This window comes from Aquila chrysaetos, chromosome 2 (assembly GCF_900496995.4).
Source record: "Aquila chrysaetos chrysaetos chromosome 2, bAquChr1.4, whole genome shotgun sequence".
NCBI classification, from domain to species: domain Eukaryota; kingdom Metazoa; phylum Chordata; class Aves; order Accipitriformes; family Accipitridae; genus Aquila; species Aquila chrysaetos.
In genome coordinates this window covers 4,049,120-4,062,674 of record NC_044005.1, presented here as the reverse complement: position 1 = coordinate 4,062,674, position 13,555 = coordinate 4,049,120, and the positions used below count along the sequence as shown (strand labels likewise).

The window sequence follows — 13,555 nt, the reverse complement described above, 5'->3', positions numbered from 1 at the left end:
TTAATGGTTCTATCAGTAGTTTCTGAAAAGTCAATAATATTAATGACCACGAGAGCAGGTGCTGGCTGGAGCGGGACCTTCAGCAGCGTTCTTGGCTGTAAAATGCTTCTTTATTCTTGCCCTTCCCCAGCTCCTCTGTCCTGCTCCATGCACCGGATTAGATGTTTTTTGGTACTTCTGAATGTTTTGGGAACATTTGCAAAATTCTCTGATTTTTTTTAGTGATGTGAAGATACGCCTTCAGACCTCATTGACACATACAGCTTGATAGTACGTGGAAAAGGAAAACCTACCAAAGCAACCACAAGAGGTTATGTGCAAGGATTTTTGGTGGTGTTTTTTTATTTTTCCTCCCCTCTTTTTTACTTGTAGTCTTAAATTGCCCTCCTTTTCAAGTTTTTAAATACTTCTGCCTTGCTTTCCGTGCACGGTGGCCATGCGGTGCATCCCGAGGGGACAGGAGAGCAGAGGAGAGGGTGCATCCCTTCCCAGCAAGCTGGCCCAGGACACACGAGGCACTCCCCAGCTATTTATTGCTGGAGGTCTCTTTTCCTTTGAAGGAGTTTTTCTTCTCCACTGGCTTCCCAAGAGGGGTGTGGAACCAGCCAACACCCAGCCTCTGGCTTGGAGAGCCCCTGGCCGCTCCTTGGGGCTTGCGAGCCCTGGATTAATGTGTTATCAGCAGGTATTTGAGTTTAAAGGTATTTTAATCTCCCAACTGCCTTTCAAGCTGCCTGCAGTCAGGGTTTTAAACATGCTGTCCCCATCTATTTTTTTCAGTAAAGTGTGTATTGCATATTACTTTAAAAAAAAAAGAAATGCAACCCACTTTTTTTTCCTTCCATCCTTATAAAAACCCTCGAACAATTTCAGCCCATCTGCACCAAACTCATTGAAAAGCTGGAAAGTTGGGGGTTTTTTTCCTCAGTAGATTACCAAGTACAAAAATCACTTTTTGCAAGAGGAAATGCTTGGTCTGTGAGTTGGTTTCAGACCTTGCACTGTATCTTTTATGTATAGCATTTATATATATGTGTGTGTGTGTATAAACGTGTGTGTATATATGACACATACATGTCTATATAAATATTTTATATATGCATATATTTTATATATATGTGTATATATATGATGTAAGTGTGTATATATGTGCGTTTATATGCATAATATATTTTTTTATATATATATGGAGCAATTTGAGGTATTGTGTGGGTAGTGGAAAGGCGTTTTGCTTCCTCAACTTCCGAAGCGTGACTAGACCAGAGCAAGAATAATCATCGTTAAAGGCACCCCTGCTGCACACTCACCACTGGGGAAGAGCCAGGACCGGGGAGGGCTGCTGTGCTAATTCTGCTCGTATGGAAAAACAACCAGTGGGATGGATGGGCTTTGGTTCTGCTGTGTTTTGTACCAGAGGAGGATGGTCCTTCCATATTGCTCCCCTGGGAGGGCTGAAGACTTGAATCTGTTGCTCTAAAAACCGTGACTTATAATTAAGAAATGAACCGAAACCTCTGCTTTGGCTGCATCCGCTGCCCCTCCTAAGGTGAAGAGTATCGCAGGGAAACCAGCTTCAGCTGCAAATCTTTGTTTCCAAAAATCAAACAAAAAGCGACAATGCAAACCAGACAGGCTTGCAGAAGTTCCCTGCGTACCTACTCAAGCTTATGCAGGAGCTTTTTAATAATCTGCCTCCAATGTTAAGGTGATGGAGGAGTTTGTAGGCTCTTTGCTGTCTGATGGATTTAATCAGGGATGTGTGTGTGAAAGGGGATCTGGTGCTACCCCGCAGGAGCCTTTCCCAGAGGTGGAGACCACCACTGCTGGAGTTGCCTGCTCTCCAAATATCCATCTAGTAGGGTTTAACCGTGTGCTGGGGTTGGGGCGGGGAAAAAGAGGTTTATTTGGTTGTATCAGGGCTCCATTGTCCTGAGCGGTGCACGGAAGGAGAGCCCATCTGCAATAGGGGATATCCCGAAATAACAAGGCAAATACAGTGTTTATGTAACGCCGGAGACTTGTATACTATTGCTAGTAAGTCATAAGCTCGCACAGAGAGCCTGCCAAGTAATGATTCTGAAGAAAGGAGGTTCAACAGCTGCTGCAGAAGCAGAGCGGAAAAGGGACTTTTAAAATCCACGGATCGGCAGAGGGAAAGCATTTGGAGCAGCCGGCTCCTGGGATAAGGGGGCCGTCAAGCAGAATGGATGGGGCTCCCTCGATCTGCTTTGTACTTCACCAAAATTCAGCTTTGTTGCTTAAATGGTAATTGTGTATGTGTGTATCTGTGCCATAGCAAGCCCAGAACTAAAATACGCTTTGTATGCATCTCAATTAAGACTTCCTTTCTGCTACTTGAATTCTAGATGTGAATTTAGTGGTAGCTGTGGGAATAAAAGTCTGCAATTGTAATTACGCTGGACAAGCTGGTGTGAGGTGACAGCGGTCAGGCACCAGCGTGAATTGAAAGCTAAGGATGTTTAAGGTTTAAAACACTTTATTGAGCAGCCCTTCACCTCGTCTCATAATGCTCTGTCCTCACAGAGGTCTCTGCAGCCATCTGGGTGATTTAAGACGCCTCTTGCATTTGCAGGACCGTCTGAACAGCTTTTCAAGGTGAACAGCAAGCTTGCTCCGTGGGTTTTGCTGTACAAAATGTCCTCAGCATCACCCGTGCCGCCTCTCTGCCTCTTGGCACGGGTTTGGGAGGCAAATGCAAAACCAGGATCTTCCTCAAAAAAAACCCACAGCCGGGTGTCCCAGCCCTGCCGGGCTCCCAGCCGCTGAGGTTTCGGTTCAGGCTGTGCGAGGAGGTGGAGGAAGCGGGGAGCGGGGATTATTTTTGATGCCGGGAAGGAAGCGCCGTGCTTCCCTTTCCCGTGGGTGCTGCTGCTGGGTTTGGGCTCCCGGAGCTCCCTGTCCCCAACCCGTGCTCCAGCTGATGCTGACAGCTCCAGTCTCCACATCTCCGCAGATTTCACCTGGCGGGTTCCTTGCCTGGAAGGGGAGCGTCGGTGGCAAGGATTTGCTCTGACCCTAGCAGATGTGTGCAGCTCATTTCCAGGGATCCCTCTGTGCTCTCCTTTGCCCGAGATGACTATGGTGGCAGGATGCTTTTTTATTGCACCGAGGACACCAAAGTCCTGGTGGCTCTGGCGTTCTCTCCTCCCGCCGTGCCATAAGCAGGAATCAGCCTGATTTAGACTAATATGGGTGGATTTTCCCATCCCGCTGAACAAGCCTGTTTCTTTTCCTGTTTGCTTTGAGATGCTGATGAACACTTGCCGGCTCTGACCGTTTCTGCTTCTTTGTGTGACAGCATTGCCGTAAGGCTGGTACCCTTCGTGGCTGGAAATGGCAGCTGAGGGATGTGCAAGGAGCATTTAACAGCTCGGAGGAGCTTCTGGATCTGCAAACGGCTCCGCTAAGATTTGCAGCGTGGTTTTGGACCTGTAGTAACCTTTTGAATTCGAGGTCTGGGATCTCTAAAATGAGTTTGCAGGGCTTGGAGACCTACCAGGGCTCTGATAAATATGAAACGGCCGGTCCTGCGACCGACAGTAGGAAATAGGAAAAGACTGAGCCGAAATAATAAGCCTTGTCCTAAAGCTGTAACCCCGACAAATCAGTAACTCGTGAGTTGGGACCCTGGTGAAGATTTATAAACCTTTGATCAGATTTAACCAGGTGGTTGGCATTCCCCAGTGTGCAAGGATTGCTCCAAGCCCTGGGTCGCACCCGCTGCCTTGCAAAGCACCAAAGGTTTCTTGTCAGCGTGTTAGTGTTAAACTCAACATCGCAAGTCAGCTGCTAAACATTTGCCAAGCTCTTTTATATATAACTACCCCGTGGGGCAGCCACAAACCTTTACCTTTTTGGCCATAGCCAACATCTCACTGTTAATTCAAAGTGTTAATTACTCTCAGGCCGCAAGACGATGCTGTGCATATTCGTGCCATGGCCTGAAAGGTTAATCTGCAGCGTAAACCCAAATCCCCTTCTGTTACTGATTCAAAATGCCTTTTTTTTTTTTTTACCTCCCCCCCAGACTTGCAGTGCCAATTTGTTCAGCTTTCAGTAGGGCAGAAGTTGGACTTCATTACCAGAGTCCATTGTAATGATTTCTCAGATTTTTTTGAGAGTAGCCAAGGCTTGTGCAAGTTTGCATGCTTTTCTATATTTGGTTTTGTTTAATTTGATTGTACAAAGCTGTTGAAAAGTCTAGCTGAACATTTCCACTTTCTGGCTGCATGATTATGCCGTTAGACCAGGAGTTCAAAGGAAAAAAAGCTTCTGCTGGTTTTTCTCAGTAACCCTGAGATCGAGATCCCATTTTCAGATAGGGACAGAAAAAAGTTTGTTTGTCAAGCTGTTCTTATTTTGATTAAATTCAGATGCGGCTCGTAGGGATAGTCTTCCTGATGTCTGTCCTGTAGTGTGTTCCTCGGTACCTTCAGGCTGTTTAGCTGGTGTGTCTGCTGGGTTTGCCCCCGGCTTTCTGGTTGGTGCCCTGCGATGCATGAGCATCGCTGCCGAAGGATGGAGAAAGGACCCGTTGCGATAAATGTCAGCTGGCAGTTTTAATTTGGTTTAAACTGATGGTTCATGTTGGGAATCCAGGATCACAGGAGGATCTGGAGCTGAAAACTGAATTATTATATTAGTGGTGCTTTAACCTGGAAAGTGCTTTGCTTTCAAGCTTCTTTTTTCTTATGAAAATTAAAATAATCCTCATAGAAAGTCCATAAGCTCAAAATTTATTGGTAATTCTATCATTTGCAATATCGAGTGCAGAAGTGTCCCTGTGACTTGTCCTGCAGCCTCTTGAGGTTCTCGCGTGCTTGCCCAGATGACATCCTGCGGAAACATTTGGTTTTTCCTTTGAAATGAGAGCTTTGGCTGCCGCCGTCGATGCTGACACACCCCCCGGTCAGTATTTTTGGAGATGGAGGGTTTAGGCTAAGCAGAGCTTTGCAAAATGCAGCTGCAGTGCTTGGATCATACCCCCCCTCCTCTCCTTCCCTTTCTCCTGCATGGTGGGGGGACATTGCACCCTTAACGCTGGCTGGTGGTTGTCGGAGTGGAAGATGCTCTGCAGGAATGGCAGGGGGCTGCGGGGAGAGCAGGGCAGGTGTTAGCGAAAAATATTCCAGGTGTTAGGGAACATACTGCACAGTGGCTGTCTTTTGGAGTTATCACCATGCTTTGGTTCCCCAAACGCTGCCCAACTTGGACGTGACTTTCAAAGACCCCATGATTGCATCCCTGCTGGAAGGAGACGTGGCTGTTGGGTTTCGCACTGTTGTTACTTCGGGAAATAACTTTTAGTTTCATTTGGGAATTTTCCAGTTTTGTTTGTAGAAAGACCTGGAGAAGACACGGTATTTCTATTTAATTCTTCTTGCAAACCTCCTTCTAGTTCTGCTTCCCTTGTGTGCCAAGGTGGCTTGACTCGCCTTCGGGTAGTGCAGATGTCCTACGTGGTGGGGACGGGGAAACCCAAGAATTGATAGTTAACCTAAAAAGCTGTGCAAAATCCCTCCCGGGGAAGGTGTCGGGTCGTTCGTGACCCCCTTGGCTTCACGCTTGGCATTGCTGTCGGGCTGAGTGATCCACGGACACGTTGTGTCTCATCCTTGTTCTTCTTGGGTTCTTTCCTACTTTTATCTCTGCGGTGGCTTCTAGATGCTATTGAGTACAAGCAATTATTTGTATCTGAAAAGGGCTGTCAGCGGTTTTGGATCAATAGTCGCTTCTCAGTGAAACGCATTTAAACTTCTGCTCTTGTCTTTTGAAGGCTAATTCTGGTCCCGGTTTTAACTGGTAAAATGGTTTCTTTGTTCCAGATGTCAAGAAAGACTGGTCAGATCATGCGCTGTGGTGGGAAAAGAAGAAAACTTGGCTCCTTAAAACGCACTGGACGTTGGACAAATACGGGATACAGGCTGATGCCAAGCTCCAGTTCACACCTCAGCACAAGCTGCTTCGCCTTCAGCTGCCCAACATGAAGTACGTCAAGGTGAAAGTCAACTTCTCGGACAGGGTCTTCAAGGCGGTTTCTGACATCTGCAAAACGTTCAGTAAGTAGTGAGTGCCGAAAGCTGCCGGTGGGGAGGTTGTTATTTGGTTTGGCTCCGGCGTCTCCTTTGGTGCATGTGCTCGTCTCATAAATTTACTAAATCACTGGTATTTTCTGGCTTCAAACACCCAACAGTCACTTCGGCATCAAGCAGCCTGGATGTCCGCTCTTTTTCCCTTGCAAATCTAACCTTTTTTTGTGCAAATACCTAAATAATGGGACCGAAACATAAGAAGAAATGTATTTTCTGTGCTGAATTCTGTTTCATAGCAAAGCTGTTCTCAGTTTTGTCTTAGGCAAGGCGGTAGCAGCCCTGCTTTATGTTAAAGCTGCTGGTGTTGGGTCGTAATTTTTTTTTGCAAATTTATGTGCTAGATGAAAAACAAACCCTGAAATAGGAAACCTGCCAGCTCCGTGGGTTCTCTTCCAGTGGAAAATCATATTAGAGATTAAGTGATGATGCTTCACTGTAAAACTGTCTGGTGGAGGGAAGGAACCGAGTCTCCCTCTCTCCTCCCCAACTCCTCTTTGCGATCCTTTCTCTTGTTGAGAAGAAGCCCTAGAAGAAAGGATGGATCATTTCCTACTACGTACGCAGGGCTTGTCCCAGGCTGCTGCTTTTGTGCATCACTTTCTACCCATCTTCACAAATTTCTTATCCCAGAAGCTGGTGCTTCTCTCTCCCCCCCGACAAAAAAACCCAGGACACGGTAACTTCGCTCCGAGGAACTCAAATAAGCACTCGGCATGGCTCCGTACCGGTGTCCTTCCCGCTTGCTCCCCTCCAAAAGGAGCCTGCAACCCGACCTCGGCCATAGTAAATCTATTTCTGGTCTCAAAAAGCAGCTAGGGTTTCTCTTGGCTGACCCAGTTATTTCGTGAGGCAGAAAGAGCTCAGCCATGCGTGTGGTGTTACGGCGTGGCCTCCGGCGCATCTGTGGTTAGGTCGGTGTATATAGCTGATTATGAATTTTTTGCTATTTCTTTCCTGTTTTTTTTTTTTTTAAACACAAATATTGGGCAATTTCTCCTTAAAATAGAAAAGGCTTAGCCAGCATTATTTCCCAGTTGATTTTGCTTCCCCCCTGCCTCCCATTGCCATTTTTAATGCTAGACAGAGAGGTCAAAAGCATCATCTTGGTTGCTGATGAATCTTTCTAGCAGTGAGTCACATCAGGAAATTCTGATACAGTTAATCACGTAATGAGATCTCTCACTGACGCTGCCGAGCAGTCAAAACCTTACATGGGCCTGAAGCAGCTATTTATTCAGCTCCAGGACTCTCAGTGTATTTATGAACAAACCAGCAGAATAATGCTAACATTTAAAGATGTGGAAGGGGAAAAAGCGGCTCAGATAGCTGCAGCCCAGCTGTGGTAGGAGCTCTCTGCATCAGGCAGGGGGGACACATCTGTTGAGGGTGGTTCTGACTTTCCTTCCATGGCATCCAACGTACCGAAATAAACGTTCCTGATTTTGGTGAAAGCAGGATTTTTGCTGGAAACTTCACTCTCCTTTTAGTGACTCTTACCAGCCTGAGCGGTTTGAGAACGGATGGAAACTACGTGGCCGAATACAGCAATTAAATCTTGTTTAGCCCTTGTCTTTGTGTTTACTGGGGGCCAGATGTTCAGCAGAGCTACGGGAAGACGGTCCCATCGGCTCAGCATCGGCTTGAGGGTAGAGGGGATCGGGATGCAGGGAGATGGCAGTGCTGGAGCTGGGGGGGCTGGAATACTCTTGCCTGGACCGCAGAGGTATTTGGACACCTGTATAATATACAGGTGTATATACTATTTTCATATAGTATATACTATTTTATTTTATATATAATATAATATCTAATATATCTTAACATATATATTTAATATATATAATATATGTGTATATTATCTATATTTTATATATATAAAATACGTGTCCAAATACCACTATTTTCTTCTTTTATGTATACATGTGTGTGTGTGTGTGTGTGTGTATATAAAATATGGGTGTCCAAATGCCTCTGTGGTCCACGGAAGAGCTTCCCAGTGGGAACACATATATGTGGTTTGGTGCCTGCCCCAAGGAGGTCTTGCTTCATAGATATATACGATGCAAAAGCCCCTTGGGGCAAACGCCAAACCCCTCCATGCAAATCCCGGTCACCGCCTGTCCTTTTCTTCCTCTGCGTGTGACCTCGGTGCTGTGCCGTGGGTCAGAGACGTCCTCAAGCGCGGGGTCCTGGAGCCGAGCAATGACGATGGAGGCAGGAGCTAATCTCGGCCGGGAGGTCATGCGCTTGCCGGGTGAGAGGGGCTGCTGCTTTCTACCACGCAAAATCATCCCAGGGGTGTCATGCTGAGTTTGCACAGGGCGTTTCATTCCTGGAAGGCGTGGGGGATATCTGTCCGCACCTCGGTGCCCGCCAAAAATTCGAGCGGCTGTAGGGTGATGGGGTCATCCTGGCTTGGGGAGCTTGCATTTTCCTTTTTCTCCAACACGGCCCTCTCTTGGGGTCTTGCAGACCGTGCTATAACACTTTCCCAACCTGCCTGTTTCCCTCTGGTTTTTTTCCCCCCCAGGTTAGTGTCTATGCTGCCCTATTTTTCTCCATTACCTTTTCCTGCCCTCCGCAGCATCTCTGCACAGGTTAGCTGCAGAGAGCACTTGTACCCTGTATTAATGATGCTAATTGTCTCCCCAAGGAAAACTGAGTAGATAATTCAAAGCAGAAGGGGAAAGAAATAGTCCCTGCTCTAACAGCATAGCTCTTGTCTCTGCAAATCCCTTGATTTTTAAAGTTAGGGTCCAGTGTGGCTTGGACCAATGTCCAGCTGACAGAACTGTGCTTGTGAGTTGCTCATATTTTGGCTATAACTGTTTGCTGTCTTTGCCCCTGGAGCATTTAATTACACACTTCAGTAATTTTAGCATATGGCATGATTAATGAGTAATTTAAGTAATTCCTCATGTTGCCAGGACTCTAGCTGGTTGCATTTATAAAATCCTCTATACGCAAGCAAGAACACACTTGGGTGAGTTATTTAGGGTTGTGCCTTTTCTTATATTCCCTTTAAATTGTACCCAGAGGTGTCCCCATTGCAGCATGTGGTTGCTTTTTAAAGAAGAGTCTGTTCTTGTGCAGAGTGAAGTTTTTGCAAAGGGCAGCTCTCACCACCGGCCGGGTCGCAGCTCCCGGGGGGCAGCCCGGAGGTGGCTGTGGGAAGATGCTGGAGCCGCTCGTACATCCCTCGCTTTCTTGGAGGTCATGCGAAGCTGGAAAAAAACACGGTCTCATTCCCAGTTGCTGGATTGCAGCCCCTCAATTCCCACAGCAAGCGATCGGGAGGGTTAACGGCACGGATTGACCCTGCCTGCGGTGGGAGCAGGCAGGAGCAGGCAGGAGGAGAGGAGTAGGGTGGTGGATGGGATGGGCAGCCCTCGCCCGAAGGGTGGCCTGGAAGCCTGCCCGGGAGCAGCTGCTGGCAGGCAACGCCGTCCTGAAGGGCCAGCTTTGATCTGCAATTAAAGACCAGAGAAAGAGAAAGTAAAACTTCACTTTTTTTTTTTTTTTTTTTTTTTTTTCTCTTGGGGCGGCACAGGTTTTATGCTACATGCCTGACCGGCAGCGGGACGCGGAGGTTGGGATGGGGTGCTGCCTGCGGGGCTCATGCATTCCCCCCTCCTCTTATCGTCCCACTGGGGAGATATTGCTGCCCAGCAGACAGCCCATCAAATACACAAATGCGATTTGGTGTGGCTGCAATTAACTTTTTATTGGTGTGGGTGGGAATATCCTTGTTGGAAAGTGGGATCTGGGGAGACAGGAGATGGGGCCGCATTGCAAAGCTCCTGCTAACCCATCATCCTACATAACAATGAGCAGAAAAATCCTTTTTTCCTCCACAATAGTTGCATTGCAGAGCTCCCGCTAACCCATCATCCTACGAGGGGAAAAATCATCTTTTCTTGACAACGGCTTCGTTTGATTCCAGGACAGCGGACGCCTTGCATCTGCTCATGCCCTTAAGCTGCTTTCTTTTAGCATTCCCCTTCTCCTGCTGTTGCCTGAATTTTTTTTCCATGTGTCCTGGGAGCAGTGAGGGACTCCAGGCAGGATCCGCTGCTGCTGTGTGGGCACGTGGGAGAGGAAAAGCAAACAGCGAGATGCAAGTGTGAAGGTTTTTTCCCATGCCTCGGCGTTTCCTGCCCTGGCGATGCTGCTTCTCGTGGGGAAACAGCGTATGTTGCGGAGCCGCAGGGCGAGGGGAGATGCTGTCATGGCATAAAAGCTTGAATCCTTCTCCTCTTCTTCTGGCTACGAAGATTTGGGACCTACGCTGCCCTGCAGCCTGAGCAGAGGAGCACGGACCATTCCAGTTGATGCTGGTGGGAGCTGGGAGCTCCGGGAGGCGGATGTGGTGCTGGAGCTGGGAGGAGGCAGCTCTGGGAGGAAGCTCTCCAAAATTCATGACTACTCCTTCCCTTACCCACCCTGAGGCTGTGCAAGACGAAGAAATTCCCTTCAGATCTTTTTGTGGTTTTTTTTCCCCCCAGAGGCTAGTAGGGCATCACACCCAGCTCCTGCCTCGTAATCCTCAAAAAGCTTTGTGTGAATTAATCACCTGTTTTGGAAAACGAAGTCTGCGGAGCATCCTGTGTTGAGCAGCGGCAGTTTCCGTGCCCGCATCCCGTCTCGCTTCGGTCCCCAGCTCCCCGGGGGCGAGGGACGCCGGGAAATTGGGACCCCACCTTGCATAGGGTAAGGGTGGTCCCATCCCGGGGAGCTTGTGGGGCCGGGGGAGGAGGGATGGGATGCAGAGAGTCCTGCGAAGGTGATGGGCTGCTTCTCACCTCTCCCTGCCCCAAAATAACGAGGTGGCCGAGGCTGGATGACTGATGGGACGGCGATAGCCAGTCTTCCTTGCTTCAGCCTCCAGCCACCAAACACAACCCGAGACGAGGTGACGGTGGCATTTGGGAGCGGCGTGATGCAAGCCCAGCCCGAGCAAGGCGACACCATCCAGCAGTCTAGACGCTGAATATGACCCTACCTTTTTTTTTTTTTCTCTTTATAAATGATCTCCGCTCCAGTACAGAACGTCCTCTGACTTCTGAAGTATTTGTAGTATTTCCACGCCCTCAGTTGCCAAAAAAACTTCTATAAAAAGCCGCTGGTTTTTTGTTTTTTTTTTTTTTTTTTTTTTGCAAAACTGAAACCCTTTGGTACTCCGAGATGCGCAGCGTTCCCAGGGTTCTGCCCGTGCCCGTTAGCACGTGGAGCCGCAGCCCCGGCACGGTTGCTCTCCGGGAGGCAAAGCTGTCTGGAGTTACTCCTCGCCACTGCAAACCTCTTTAAACCTTTTTTTCTTCCTTCACGCCCCGCTTGTAAATAAAGTAGCATTTTTCCTACAATAGTAGAGCTGAAATGGAGTCCTGGTAGATGCACGTGAGCATCTTGGGGGGTATTTGGGGGGCCACACCAGCATCTTGTGATACAGTCTCCGGATGCTCAGTAGCACCATGAAGATGCTTGGAGCTGACATGGAGACAGACCCGGTGAAATACCGAGGAAGGGTTTGCTGCTTTTTGCTGCCACGAGTAGAGAGGTTTGGCAGTAGCACAGCTATTTCTAAATATGTCTAGGGGATGGGTGTGGAAGGAAATCTTACCATTTAGAGAGTCGGCCAAATTGCAATGTACTCAGCTTTTTAAATTGCGAGGCCCAAGTGTACCGCTGCCAACTTCTTCATTTCGCTACTTTCCTCTTTTATTGCTTGCCTACATTCAGCTGCAGCTGTTGTGTAGGACCCAGACGAACACCAGAAACTGGACTGTAAGGGAAATAATGAGATTTAATTGCAAAGTGACTGAAATGGAAAAAAATCTTCCCCTTTCTCCCCCCTCCCCACCCCGGTCCCTGTTCTGCCTGTTGAGTAGCATCAGGTTGTATGTCACTGTGTGAGTCACTGAATTTTTTCATCCTTACTCTGCTGTTGACAGAGACCCTTTAAATAGACTTTCATCCTGAAGACATTAGGAGATGCTGGCAAACCCAACGCCACCGCCTTCCTCAAGATTACTCTGATTGCTCTTTATGGGCTGATGCAGAGGGTGTAAGTGGATTTTTTTCTCTTGTTTGTGGCGCTTAATTTGATTGTGTATAATTTGACTTCAGCTGCAGTTCAGACACTTGAGGGGCAAGGCTCAAAGTGCTATCCATGCTCTGAGAGGCATCCGGTTAACTGGAGTCTGGGGATTTCGTCCCATTTGCGGAAAAAAACATCCAAACATTTAGCATTTGTTGACTCTGTCTCTCCAACGGTCCTTTTTATTAGCCTTGCAATAACGCTTGGCTTCATCGCCGCTGTCTGCCTCCTCCTCCTGGGTCCCTCCTGGCCGACGGTGCCTGATTTTCGGCTCTGGGTACCGCTCGCGCAGACAGCATTTGCAAGCAGCGGTCATGCCACTGCAAACCCCAGTGACCTCGGTTTTTGGGTGGTTTTCCAGATTGCTACTGTGGTGGCAAGTCAAAGTAAGTCAACGGGCGCTTGGGTTTTCCACGCTGAATTTGGGAATGCTCTGGCAAAGCCCCTGCCAAGGTCAACCCCAGTTTGGTCTGCGCCCGTGGCATTCATTGGACATCTCAGGAGGCTTTGCGGGATGTCCTGACATAGCTGCACGGCACGGCCCAGGGCAGCAAGTAGAGAACTTGGCTTTTACCCAAATAAATCTTTAAGCAACCAGGCAGCTGAAGAACCCATAAGAAAATGTTCTGAATGTAGATGGGTCTACAAACCTAGTAAACTGTGCTAAGGGGTTGAGGATCTGCTCCACCATCCGATACTGCCCAGCATCTGGTACAACCACAGACTTATCTCCAAGCCCTTCAAAAGTTATATAAGTCTTTTTTTTTTTTTTTTTTTTTGCCTCTGGTCTGTTTTGCAAAACTTTATCTCCAGTGAATTTATGTTGAAGATAAATCGGATACTTAATTCTGTAAACTCAGGAATTCTGTAAATTCAGGAAACGCGATCCATAGAATTCACTCATTCCAAAGAAAAATACTTTTTTTTTTTTTTCTAGAGTCTGAAATGGGAGAGAAATGGGGTTTGAGGTCTCTTTTTTCTAAGAATTGTCATGTCGATGCGCAAAGGCTGTAATTTTTATGAGTCATTGCTTCGAGACAGCGGTGATCCAGTGCAGAGATATCCCACTTCAAAACACATTTCCTTTCGGAGGGTAACTGGACCAGCATTAAAGAGAGGGTTTCCCTTAAATGCTGTCTGTGCTACAAGTAAAATTATGGAGTTTTTATGCTTCAGGAGCTAACCAGGCGAACCAGTCCTCTGGCCTTGTAAGGGAGCCAGAAATCGAGTGGAAAAATGGATGCTGAGAGAGCTTATTTGGAGCATTAATTTTCCTTATATATCAAAACTGAACATTGAAACTAGTGTGATTTCCCATAATTTTTATTTCAGGGGAAGTTGGTAC

General features: G+C 47.5%; 1 protein-coding gene across 4 annotated transcripts in view; it reads left to right on the top strand.

Moving 5' to 3' along the window:
* FERMT2 (FERM domain containing kindlin 2) overlaps positions 1–13,555 on the top strand; it is a 49,847-nt gene that overhangs the window by 11,561 nt on the left and 24,731 nt on the right. For all 4 annotated transcript variants that reach the window (XM_030041614.2, XM_030041608.2, XM_030041634.2 and 1 more), the window contains exon 2: positions 5,847–6,080. In XM_030041614.2, coding sequence (XP_029897474.1) covers positions 5,847–6,080 — 234 coding nt within the window. The remainder of the gene's footprint in view (positions 1–5,846; positions 6,081–13,555) is intronic.